Source organism: Impatiens glandulifera, chromosome 5 (genome assembly GCF_907164915.1).
Source record: "Impatiens glandulifera chromosome 5, dImpGla2.1, whole genome shotgun sequence".
NCBI lineage: Eukaryota > Viridiplantae > Streptophyta > Magnoliopsida > Ericales > Balsaminaceae > Impatiens > Impatiens glandulifera.
In genome coordinates, this window is record NC_061866.1 from 42,552,919 (window position 1) to 42,567,037 (window position 14,119).

A 14,119-nucleotide genomic window follows, 5' to 3' on the forward strand; every position below is an offset into this window, starting at 1 on the left:
CATTTCTTTTGGAAAGAAGAAGCCACAGTAAGTATAAAATATTTTCACCACAGTGAAATTATTCCTTACAGGCAAAAAGAATTGATGATTTGAGTATAATCAATCATATGATCTCTGAGAAAGCAGTTAGAAGAGATCATTTATGAACAAAAAATTACTCTGTAAAAAATAGCAAAACAAGAAAACACCATTTTGTTTTCAAACCTCAAACAGCTGCAGCCTCGAGCAATTCCCTCTCGGCTCGAACCCTAATCCTTCTCTCCATCTCTGGCCTGAAATGACGAATAAGACCCTGAACAGGCCAAGCTGCAGCATCACCCAAAGCACAAATAGTATGCCCTTCGATCTGCTTCGTCAGTTCCTGAAGCATATCGATCTCTTCCACCTTCGCATCCCCAATTTTCATCCTCTCCATAACCATCCAAAGCCATCCCGTCCCTTCCCTACAGGGCGTACATTGCCCACAACTTTCGTGCTTATAAAAATACGAAAGCCGGGCAATCGCATCCACCACATCCGTAGTCTTATCCATCACCATAACCGCAGCTGTCCCCAACCCCGATTGAGCCTCCTTAAGTGCATCAAAATCCATCAACACATCATTGCAAACACTCTTCGGAAGCAAAGGAACCGACGACCCCCCCGGAATAACCGCCAATAGATTGTCCCAACCGCCTCTGACGCCGCCGCAGTGTCTCTCGATCAACTCCCTTAATGGGATGCTCATCTCCTCCTCGACCGTACAAGGTTTATTCACATGGCCCGACACGCAAAATAGCTTTGTCCCGGAGTTGTTTTTTCTCCCGAAACCCGCAAACCATTCTGGGCCCCTCCTGAGAATTGTCGGAGCAACCGCTATCGTTTCAACGTTTGTTACGGTTGTCGGGCAGCCGTATAGCCCCGAGTTCGCGGGAAAAGGCGGTTTTAACCTCGGTTTGCCTTGTTTGCCTTCGAGGCTCTCCAATAACGCGGTCTCTTCTCCGCATATGTAAGCCCCCGCTCCGTAATGGATGTATAACTCGAAGTCATAACCTGTCCCACAAGCGTTTTTTCCTAATAAACCTGCATCATAAGCTTCCTTTCGAGCCTTTTCGAGATTAAGACGCTCGTTAACGTATTCACCTCTTATGTAAATGTAAGCAGCGGAAGCTCGCATTCCCACACCCGCGATCAAACAACCTTCTAACAATTTGTGAGGATCGTGTCGCATTATTTCCCTATCTTTACATGTTCCCGGTTCACTTTCATCGGCGTTTACAACAAGATAAGAAGGGCGGCCATCCGATACTTTTGGCATGAAAGACCATTTGAGACCGGAGGGGAAACCAGCACCACCACGTCCACGAAGACCAGATTTCTTCATTTCATTGACGATCCAATCAGTTCCTTTCAGTACTATATCTTTCGTTCTATACCAATCACCTCGTTTTAGGGCACCTTTGAGATATGGGTCGTGTAGTCCATATACATTGGTGAATATCCGATCTTCATCTTTTAGGTTACCAAAATGTGTTTTAGCAGGTGGTGGAGGGGGCTGAGATGGAGTAGCAGTTTGAGTGCTGAAAGCTTTCCTGCTTAGAACAATCGCTTCACTATGACGATGAATCAGAATTGCTCTTCGCAAGCTAAGGACAGCCCTAATAGGTGCCTATCAATGGAAAAACATACAATTGTTTACAACTTATGCCCTACAAGATGTAAAATGAATGATAAACAACAGACACAGCAATTAACACTAAATGATTAATCAACCCATTTGGTCATCATTGAAGATCATCAAGAATTTGTTGTAATGTCAACTACAAGGTGATTAGATAATTCCAATTTGATCATGATCTCTGGTACAAAAATCTCAAAGAATACAAAAATCCCTCTAGAAAATCAAATAAATTTCAGTGATCTAACATTTAAACACAGAATCCATAAAACCTAACCTTTCCTTTTTCATCAAATCCACACACTTAGGGTTAAAAATCAAAAAAATATAAAACTGTGCCCTATATCCTAATTGGGTTATATTACCAAACCCTTATCCCATCTTTACCAACCGATCAACCATGAGACAAATTAGAGAAAGATAGCTGTTTTGTACAATTGCGCACATGGATGAGAAAATGAAATTGCGATTAACAAGAATTTGAACAAGAATCTGAGATCATGAGGAATGGGTACATACCATTTCTTGTCGAGAAAGCTTCTTCGACGGATCACCGATTCAACTGGTTTTTTTGAAGGAAGAAATGAAAAACAGAGACATATAGAGAGAAGGGGAGAGGTAATCCAGTGTGTGATACTCATACTTAGTTGTTTTGATGGACGACCTAGATGTGATCATGTTGATAATAAGCTTTTATTCTAAATATTAGGCTTCAATGTTAAAATGAGGTTTAAAGTATCATTATTTATTTAAAACTATACTTAAAACTTAGATTTTTATGCTTAAGCTTTTAAATACCATTAAAAAAGAAATTTATAAAAAAAATTGTGTTAAGTGTTAATATTTATTTATTTATTTATTATATGCATATTTAATTATTCAACGTATGACCCGATAAGAAAAAAGTAGTTTCTTGATAGAACATGAGCGAGGATTTTGATAGAAATAAATTGGCCGATTTACTCGAGAGTAGAGACACTTATTAATGTGTATCTTAAGAACTTTACTATTGCTTAACTTGTCTTTTAAAGTGAGTATTTTTAGGTATATTGAGATGTCTTATAGTGCCAGATTTAAAGTTGGAAGTTTAATGGAACGAGTAATTTCAGTTTGTGGCAAATGAGTGTTAAAAGATCTTTTGGCGCAACAAAAAATTATAAAAGTCTTGCGTGCTGAAAAACTAACATGAATGGAGGATAAAGATTATGAAGAGTTACAACAACGGGCATTCATGACTATACAAATTTGTTTGACATATGAAATCATATATCATTATAATGAATCTACAATATCTAGTTGAGAATTGAGATATAGAAAAAGTTAGAAGGTTAATTTATGTCCAAATATTGATGACCAAGTTGTATCTGAAGTAAGGGTTATATGGGTTGATTATATTTTATTTTTTATTTTTAAGGTTTTGGTAATAAATATAATCAATATAATATATTGAAAATTGTAGACAGACATTTTTGTTCCCCAAATTTTATTATTTTTGAGTTTATAAAAATATTATTCTAAAGGGCTAATAGTATTGGAATTAGAAATTATTTTAAGCAACAATCCCGTATTATTTGGATCCTAAAATAATTAATTGAAAGATTATTTAAAAAAAAATCGAGTGTTACAAACAGATAATTAAGGTGAATAATAGATTAAAGGAATTATTATCATTATTTATTAGATATTTTGGGAAAGATAAAAATTAATTGATCAAAATATAGTAATAATTAAAGTTTGAAAAAAATAATATATTATTATCTATAAATATATTGGATGTTAAAGTATAAAATAAAATACAAAATAATAAATGGTAAGTTGAGTAATAATCATTATATTTATTAATGTTATTTAGAGATATTTTAAAAATGCATAAATAAGATGTAATAAATATATATGATTGATATTAATTTTATTATTTTTTGTTTTGCAGGCCCATTAATTTATAAAGAAAATAAATAAAAAGACCAAACAAAAAAAATATGAGACCCCATCAACAATGAAATCCAAACAAATAATATATTTGATATTATTCCGATTATTATTTTATTTTCATTTTGTTGTAGGAGAAAGAAGCAGCCCATCAGATTAGGCCTAATAAAAAAAGGAGCCCTAGTTGAAGAGAGAGATTATTTTTGTAAACCTTCACAGTCGCGCCCCCCTCACTACGACTTCTTCCTTCCAGAGATAGAGTGAGGCTTTCCCGAAGATGAAGGGTTTTCGACCGATTCCCGCTGCCGACTTCCCTCTCAAGCCACGTAGATCTGGTATTCCGATAGATCCGACGACTTCCTCAAGCCAGGTATGCGGTAGATTTGGTCTTCCGAGAAGACGTCGTCCTCTGATCTAGTCTCCTAGCCAAGAAGTTTGATCTAGTCTCCCAAGACCAGACGCCTATAAAAGGAGATCGAGCAGACGAACAGATGGGGGCAGAAAAAGGAGGAGAAAAAGGGGAGAGAAGATTTGGAGCACGATTCTTCCTGGTATTTTAAAGGATTTTTAGAAACATCGTTCTTCTTTTCCTTTCCTGAGTGATTGTGACTATATCTTGAGCGGTACTTAGTTGTTGATTCTGTAGTTGTCGAAGAACAATTGACATCACTGTAAGCACATTTTCACATTTTCTTTGTTGTTTTATATATACATATCTTGTATTTGTCTTTGTCTATTAATAACATGTTTTGCCTTTGCATTTTCAACTTTATAATGTAATTGCATGTATATATTTAATAATTTATTCTTTTAATTCATTATTTCAGCATGTAAATATGTAAATATAAACTGCAATAACATGTAAATAAAAAAACAAAAAAAAAACAAAAACAAAGTTAAACAAGGATTTTTTGATCCAAAATCTTTTTTAAATCAAAATCGGCCCAAGAATTGGCCACTTGAAAGACTCTCGGTCAATAACATGTGTTCTTGATTTGAACTTGGATCTACTTGAACTAAATGTGTTTAATACGCGCTTCGAATGCTTTGGCTCGAGGAGATTAAGGTTTAATGTTAGAATGTAAACCCTTAAACAAAAATCCAAAGAAAATGTGAAAATGTGCTTATAGTGAAAATGTGCTTACAGAGAAGATTTGGAGCACGATTCTTCCTGGTATTTTAAAGGATTTTTATAAACATCGTTCTTCTTTTCCTTTCCTGAGTAATTGTGACTATATCTTGAGCGGTAGTTAGTTGTTGATTCTGTAGTTGTCGAAGAACAATTGACATCACTATAAGCACATTTTCACATTTTCTTTGGATTTTTGTTTAAGGGTTTACGTTCTAACATTAAACCTTAATCTCCTCGAGCCAAAGCATTCGAAGCGCGTATTAAACACATTTAGTTCAAGTAGATCCAAGTTCAAATCAAGAACACATGTTATTGACCGAGAGTCTTTCAAGTGGCCAATTCTTGGGCCGATTTTGATTTAAAAAAGATTTTGGATCAAAAAATCCTTGTTTAACTTTGTTTTTTTTTTGTTTATTTATTTACATGTTATTGCAGTTTATATTTACATATTTACATGCTGAAATAATGAATTAAAAGAATAAATTATTAAATATATGCATGCAATTACATTATAAAGTTGAAAATGCAAAGGCAAAACATGTTATTAATAGACAAAGACAAATACAAGGGGAAAGTCAAGAACTTACTGTAGCGCGCTGCTTCGTTGATGGGGTTAAACAGGTGATGGAGATTATGGAATGTAATTAAGGAAGAGATGAGAGGAAGAATTATGAATGGATGAAATCCAAGAAGTAAGAAGAATGTGAAAGTTTTATTAACTCAAAACGTAGTGTTTGTTTTATAGGCTTAATCCCTTTATATATTAGAGTAAGAGTATTTAAGTAATTATGGAATGTTTCAGTAATTAATAATAAACAATGTAATTATAAATGTTATGTTATAACTTCATCCATTAGATTATCTTCGTCTTCATCTTGACCGTCTATTATGTTGTTGAAACACTTAGACATTAGGTTTGTTAATGTTGTAATATTACTCTCTACATGAGATGTAAGACGACTACCTCCTACGAAGTCCATTTAATTTCCATCTGAGATTGGGGAAATCAATATTTAATTATTTATTATATAAAAATCTTCCCAACAAGCATCCGATCTATCTTTTCCCTCGCTTTAAACGAGTAACTGGCGCATCATTTCTTCATCTCTCAAGGTAAGTCTTTCTTCTAAAATTGTCTCTGGTTCAAAATCGGTTCTTTCTAGGTCATTTATATTTGTCTTTGATGCATGATTTCCAATAGTTTTTTGAGTTGTGACACATGAAAGACATTGTGAATACAAGTATGAGATTATAATTTTAAATGATATGATATCTGTCCGATTTTTCCTGTAATTTCGTAAGGCCCATAGAACTTAGGTTTGAAGCTTTGTGTGTTTAGGGTTTAGGGTGAGCGTGATTTATCTGTACGGTTGAACTTTTAAGAACACAATGTTTCCTATTTCTAAAAATACCTCTCTATATTTCTTATCATATTGTCGTTTCATTATGTTTTATGCTCGTCGAAGGTTCTGTTTAGCTAATTGGTGGTGTTCTCTTACTTGTAGAGTTCTATCCAGATTGGGGTCAATTGCGTCTCCAGTCAAATACGTGACATGCACTAATGGTTCCTGGTTGTATACTAACTGATATGGAGACATACCACTTGTAGAATGAAAATTGGTGTTATACCACCATTCAACTAAGGGTAATCATTTACTCCATACGTGTGGTATTTTGCTAATCATGCATCTCAGGTAAGTTTTCACACATTTATTGACTATTTTTTTGTCCATCTATTTGAGGGTGATAAACTGTAGATAATTTTTGTACTATGCCCTGTAATTTAAGTAATTCTTTCTAAAAAACACTTAAAATTTTTTTGTCCCTATCACTAGTAATATTTTTTGACATACCGTGCAGTTTGAATATGTTATCAATAAAACTATAACAATTGAATAAGCTGTATAAAGATGTGTAATTTATATAAAATGAGTCATCTTAGATAATCTGTCTACTATAACAAAAATGGTAGTTTTACCTTGTAATTTTGGAAGGCCCTCTATAAAATCCATAGAAATGTTAGTCCAAACATGATTATGAATTGAAAGGGTTTTTAATAATCCATTTGGGAGATCTGATTCAGGTTTGTTTAGTTGACAAACTTGACAACTACGCACATATTCCCAAATGTTTTTTTGTTGTACCTTTCCAAAAATAGGCGAGTTGTATTTTCTTTGTAGTTACATTTACTCTAGAATGTCCTCCCACCGACGATGTATGAACTTTTTCTATTATTTTATTTCTAAGATCCGTGTCAAATCCTATTACTAGTTTGTCTTTCCCTCTAAGATGATTGTTGGTATAAGAATAGTAGGGATGAGTGTCTAGATCTCTCTGAATATCAATAATAATATTTTTAAGATTTCGATCACTATCCCATAATGATGAAATAGTATTTAAAAAAGGTGAATGATTAGTGGAAAAAGCCCAGCAATGACATTCCACTCTTGAGAGAGCATCTACAACAATATTTTTTTTATAGGTAACAGAAAAATCAAACCATATAAGTTTATACACCATTTTTCATGTCTAACTATGTGTATTCTCTATTCTAATAGATATTTCAGTGGTTCATGATCAGTTTTAACTATGAAAGACTTAAATTGTAGATATGATTTCCATTTTTTCACTATCACAATTAACGCAAGTAATTCTTTCTCATATGCTTGAAGAAGTTTATTATTAGGAGAAAGAGTCTTGTTTATGAATGTTATGGACTTTCATTTCTGAATTAAAATAACCCACATACCAATATGGCTTGTATTTGTCTCTACAATAAATGTATCATTAAAATCAGGTAATGGAAAAATTGGTGGAGTACACATTGCTATTTGTAATTTGTAAAAAACTTTGTGAGATTTCAAATCATACAAATTATCTTTTTTCAACAAATTAATTAGTGGTCTAGCAATTAAACCATAGTTACATATAAATCTTCTATATAGCCTATTAGTCCTAAAAATCCTCTTAGAATTTTAATTGTTGTAGGGATAGGCCAATGCTTCATTGCTAACAATTTATGAAGATCTTCTTCTACTCCTTCAGCTGTAGGGGTTGAGGCTAATTGGGGTTGCTCCCTCCTTAAAAACAATTTGATGATCTTATTGTTTTAATGGAAGGCAGCTCCGTGGGTTTTTAAAATAAAAAGTTAAACTCATTCAAAAGTATGTTTAATTGTTCTCTTGGCATCTCAAAACCCGTGTTAATATATATTGAAAAAAAATTAAGGAGATAGAGAAACACAATTTGTCAATGATGTAGCTTTGTCAAACTTAATTTCCTTTTTGAAACTTGTCGTTTGTTTTTCCTCATTAGGCATGGTAGATGTAAGACTAGTAATTGTAAATATTTTATCGTGTGAAGAAAATGACATTGTTAATTGTTTGAAATTCCATGAAATATTTGACAATTTAATAAGGCACTCTATTTCTAGAATCAAGTCATAACTAGGCATCTTTAAGATTCTCAAATTCGTGTTAAAATAGTAGTCTTGTATTGAATATGATATTTGAGACCATCTGCTACTAAAACATACAAAGGGTTAGTAACTGAAACAAAGTGATTAATTAAAGACATTAGGTTAGCATTTATGAAAATTACGTGTACTGCCTGAATTGATAAAATATTGACCGCTACTTCCTTGATTACCCAAGTACTGTCATTGTTTTGTAGTAATTTGTTCTTGTCAAGGCATTCAATGAAACTATAGATAAGTCTTATATTTCCATATCCGTAACTTCTATTTATTTGTCATTAGACAGTTCAATATTTTCGGATGTTTCCAATGTATAAACAATTGCTTTGCATTTGTGTGTGGAGTCAAATTTTTCCGGACAATGATAGCATTCTCCTTTTGCCATTTTCTCTACTACAACTTTATGATATACTTTTTTGAAGTTGAATCTGTTATAATTATTGTTAAATGGTCTTTTGGCCGGAGTTGGGAGCAATGGAGGATCGTTGATGTACACATGTGCTTGTTTAACATATGACGTGTATGTTTCTTCTTGAATTCAGGCCATTGCCTTCGCATCATTGATATTTGTAGGATTGAGTAGTTTAATTGGATTAGCAATTTTTGGTCGAAGCCCTCCAAAGTAGCAATCTATCATATAATCACTGGACATTCTAGAAAGTTTGTAGGAAATTTAGTAAATTTGTCATTAAATGCTTCTATCGTTCCAGATTGTTCAAGTTTCATTAAATTGCTCATTAGGGCATCAAAGATTATTAAACCAAACTTTTTTCTAAAACTTCTCCTTAAGCATATTCCATGTTAATATCATATTAGGGTCTAACATTGATTTGTAGTTTGTATACCACATTCTTGCTTTGTCGATGAAATACAATCGAGCAATTCTTGCCTTAATATCCGGAGGGTGTTATCAACCGCAAAAAATTCTTCTGCTGAATATATCCAACCATCCACATCTTTTCTATCGAGTTTGGGAAAATCTATTCTTGTTAGACTTGTATGAATATGATATGGTCTTGGTTGTCCGAAATTGTGGTGATCATGATAACTGTTTGTTAAATTCTTAAGATATAAAATTATCTTTTTGAAGATTATGATCCATTCTTGCATTTATATTATCAGGTTGAACATTATTTTTATTAGGAGTTTGAACGTTAATTGTATGAACTCCTCTTGTATTTGCATTTACGTTTGGTGTCGAATTATTATGATGCCCCTTATATTCTCTAGGAATCTCCTGATTGTTGTTATTATTATTATTGTTAATTTGCTGTACCATTATTTTGATCACTGTCTCAAATCTTTTTTATAATTTGTTGAATTTTAGATCTATTCGAGGAATAAAGTCTTTGGAACTCTTTTTCTGAATACTTAATCGTTCGTTGTTTTGTAGAACTGACTCTTCTAAGATTTTGATTACAAAATTGTGTTCCTCCAAACATTCGTTGATGTAATCCGAGTCTTTCTTAGAATCTTGGTTCTCCATTTTCGATCTTGTTCCAACCATGATGTGAATGACCAGTTCTTGTTTATTTTTCTTGCATTGAAAGTGGGAAAAAAAATTAATTTTTCTAACTGTCAGAAGATCATTGGCTCTGATACTAGTGTAGCGAGCGACAAGTGATGGAGATTATGAAATGGAACTAAGGAAGAGATAAGAAGAAGAATTCTGAATGTGAATAAGGGAGGGATGAAATCTAAGAAGTAAAAAGAATGTGAAAGTTTTATTGAATCAAAATATAATGTTTGTTTTACAGGTTTAATCCTTTATTTATTAGAGTAAGGGTATTTAAGTAATTATGGAATTTTTCAATAATTAATAATAAACAATGTAATTATAAATGTTAGATTAGTCGTTGGATTGTCTTCATCTTCATTTTGACCGTCTATTCTGTTGTTGAAACACTTAGACATTAGGTTTAGACATTAGGTTTGTTTATGTTGTAACACTACAAAGAGGGTTGTTAAACCTTAAGCCGCAAACAATTCTTGTGACCAATTAACTAATTGGTGATTGTTTGGTAGGTATTCAAATAGGCAGCCTATTGTGTAAAGGGGAGGTGCGGTTTTGGCAGCCTAAGGGCAATTAGGAATGAAAAATCTGACAGTTATGCGAGTGTACAAGGGTGTTTATTTATAGGGAATTCATGAGAAATCATAGGGCCCAAGACCCATTTACACCCTTAATGTCATGAGGAAAGGCTTGACTTTGTCAAAAAAAAAAAAAAAATGTTTTTTTTTTATTTAATTTAAATGGCCAAGTCTGAAGGGATGTCAAGTCTTAAGGGACTTCAATCCTTGTGCTCACAGTTGGAGGGAGTGCCTTATTTTTTTTTTCACTTCAAGAGGTTGAAAATCTTCGATCTAGATCGTTCCACCATCTTCTAAGCTACACGGTTTCTTCCATTTTGCCTAAAAAAAAAAATGTTAAACAAGAAAAAAAATGGAAAAACAAATGATTATTCTCTTGCAAAAGTAAATAATCTTATTTATTCATAATAACTAATTAAAGTTAAAAAATAACTTTTTAATGGGGAGACTAAGTTGGAAAAGAGATAGACCTAATTTTATACTTTTTTTTTTTTTTTTATATTTAATGTTAAACTAATTAAACAAATCTAACTAAACAAAAAAAAAAATAATTTTAACCAAGAATTTTGATAAATTTGTTAATGATAAGTTAAAAAAACTTATTTTATATATATGAAAAATAAAACTTTTTCCTTTAATTTTTAAATATTTTGTAAGGTGATGTTAAATGATAAAATATCTTAAATATATCAAGTATGATAAGACCTTTGTGTTTTTATAACTTGGGTCAATTATCACCTTAACTTTATTAAAATTCGAAATTAATTATTTTTGAAAATTCAATTATTTCAAAAATAGTTGTTTATAAACTACAAAATTGGGGTGAAAATGAGTGTCAACAAAATACAACTAATATGTTGACAAAACCAGTTACTTCTAACAAGTTCAAACATTGTTTGGGCTTGTTGAAGTCTAAGTTGCTAAGGAAGGGTGGTAAGTCAACCCACTTGAAGTGTCTAAAACTCTATATTGTTATCTTCTAAATAGCCTTGAATTTTTCGAAGGTGAATATATGTGATTTATCTCCAGTGAGATGAATATTCTCCCATGTGAAGATTGTTGTGTATGTTGTTTATATACACATGTTAACTAAGTTTAGAATTAATGAATTAGGCCTAGAATAGTTTAGTCTTTGTGACATAATGTACTACTCTATAAATATCATGTAATATAGAGTTTTAACTATATGCGTGAAATAATATAATTAACGGCATTCACGAGGACATATGCAGTTTGTACATCTTGTGTTATTTCTTTTCTTTTGTTTTTTCATTGTATTAGTTTACATGGTTACTCGAATCAACACCTCCATACATTCAAGACTTCGCTATTGGTCCGGCAATTTGCATACTTTATTTAAAAAAAAATAAAATTTGGTTATGTTTTCTAATAAATATTTAAAATATACAATATACATTAAAAATGGTTAAAAAAAATACTTAGATCTTTTGTTCAAATTGTCCAATTATTTTTATTTATTTTTTAAAAAAGTAATCCAAAAAAGGATGGGTTGAAATTTATTTATTTTATGCTGGTCATCTAAATCTCCTTGTTCTAGTCAAAGGTGAAAGATATGGATGACTAATTTTAATATTAACATTTAAGAAAGGAGAACAAAAATAAATAAGATATTCAAATAATCATGTTAAGAGATATTCTCAAACACCCATTTGGTCTCCTCTTTTCATATTATTTTTTGTTTGTTAAAATATGATTTCTTCATGTATAAACATTTAAATTCCAAAATTAGCCACAACCTTTTCATTAATTTCATTAATCTTGACCTAAAACATTAAACTTCAAAACATACCTTTTCAAACACATTTAGCTAAACAAAAATAAAAAACAAAGGATATTTATTCACTCGGTTTTAATTTGATGTTTCTTTGTATTTTTTTATAGTAAATTTGTCTTTAGCTTATTTTCATAGTTTTACAAAATTTTCAAAGTACATTGATTGAAAAAATATCTAGTGGATATTCTAATCAGTATCGTTGACGCGATGATTATGCTTGTGTAACATATATATGCGATTCTTCTCGTCCAAAAATAATTACGTCGCCAAACTCACAACCACACACACGTGAAATACATTTAAAAAAATGAATAAAACAAAAAGGGCATAACTGTTTAGATAGAGTCGAAGGATGGAATAAATTCCAAAGAAAATTTAAGGAAAGCATTAATTCTTGTTCCACTAGGTAAAAAGGTGCATGGAAGATTAGTATATACTATTACCAAATGGTTGAGAATTGAGAATCATTTAAAGTTTTTGCCCACAATGACTCAATGGGCCCAGACAATTAAATGGCCCACAACTACTTAATGGGCCCATACAATTAAATGACCCACTTACTTTCTGTGTGAACTTTTTTTGTTAAGAACATTCTAAATTTGACATTATCTCTTTTGTTAAGAAAAAGAGCTTTCACATCGAAATTCGAATGTTCCAATTTGATATTTTGGTTTTCTCCAAAAGGTTGGTCTACACATTCTCATGGCAATTCAGTTCAAGATTTTTTTTATATCTTTTTATATTAATTAATGAAACTTATTTAGAAACTTAGCTAAAATTTGGAGTCTGAGGTTGAAGTTGGATTTGAGTAAATATATATTTTTTTAATTTACTTAAAAATTATATATTTTTAATAACTTATTAAGGTATTGATTTAAAAAAATAATGTTTTTTTTATTTATAATTATGTATATATTAAAAATCTAATAACATTTGTACGTTTAAATTCAACTTCACTTCAGTTTTAAATTCCAAACAGCCATTAATATAACTTTTTTTAAAATTATAATAGAACCTTCTGGAAAAAAAAACTTAGTACTATTTCATTTAAAAAGTTATAAAAGAGAGAAATGAATTTAAAAAAATAAAGCTAGATAGACCATAACTTTGTTAAAACACCAACTGAGTTATAAAGAAATTCTAATAGATTTGCATTATGTTAATAATTCTATCTCGAGTTTTGCATGTCATTTCTTAGCTATAAAGAAAATGAAACCATTGGATGTGAAGATGTTTTTTTATTTGTCTACAATGAGAAGAATATAAGTGACTTTACTTTGAACTTGTATAAGTCTAATCTTCGTAGAAGAAAGAAGTTAACCGCCTATCAAATTCATAAAAAAATATAGTTTTAATTTACTTTGATCATTTAAAACAAATTGAATCTTGTTTGTTTTATCTTATTTTGAATGTTAATTATTAATATTGGTCATCTTTATTACGAATAAATTTATAATTATTTTCCTGTTTAAAAATATATCTAAACTTTAATAAAATAAACATATCTTAAAAATTATAAGAAGGAAATCACGAGTTTTTAAAAATAAACATATCTTAAAAACATACCAATCACGAGTTTTTATCCTCTCATATATTTGTTGTAAGGTTCTTAAAAAAAAGTGAATTTGGTTTGTTTTATCTTATTTTGAATGTTAATTACTAATAAGGGTCGTCTTTGTTACCAATAAATTTGTAATTGTTTTACTTTTTAAAAATATATCTAAACTTTAATAAAATAAACATATATTTCCTTCACCAATCACGAGTTTTTATCCGTTCCTCTTATATATCGTTGTAACGTCCTTAAAGGTTTTAAAAAAAACTTTTCATGTCATTCCAATTTTAGTTCCGTGGTTTTCCCAGATCTTGTTTGTTTTCATCAAATTATCAACCAAAAAGTAAACGCCTTATTAAGGATTGAACCTAGGTCACCCGAATTACAACAACTTGTTATTCATTAGTTGAGAATAAAAGCTCGTTTGTTTTACTCATAAGTTAATTTTCAAAAAAAACGTTCACCGTGTTAAACCAAAATTTAAA

General features: G+C 31.0%; 1 protein-coding gene across 1 annotated transcript; it reads right to left on the reverse strand.

Moving 5' to 3' along the window:
* Nucleotides 1–33: 33 nt before the first annotated feature.
* On the reverse strand, nt 34–2,304 carry LOC124937938 (NADH dehydrogenase [ubiquinone] flavoprotein 1, mitochondrial-like). The gene is made up of 2 exons (XM_047478276.1): nt 2,177–2,304; nt 34–1,648 (listed from the first exon to the last, which is right to left on the reverse strand). Exons 1-2 carry the CDS (start codon nt 2,177–2,179, stop codon nt 206–208), a joined length of 1,446 nt encoding a protein of 481 aa, XP_047334232.1. The 5' UTR covers nt 2,180–2,304; the 3' UTR covers nt 34–205.
* Nucleotides 2,305–14,119: the final 11,815 nt, after the last annotated feature.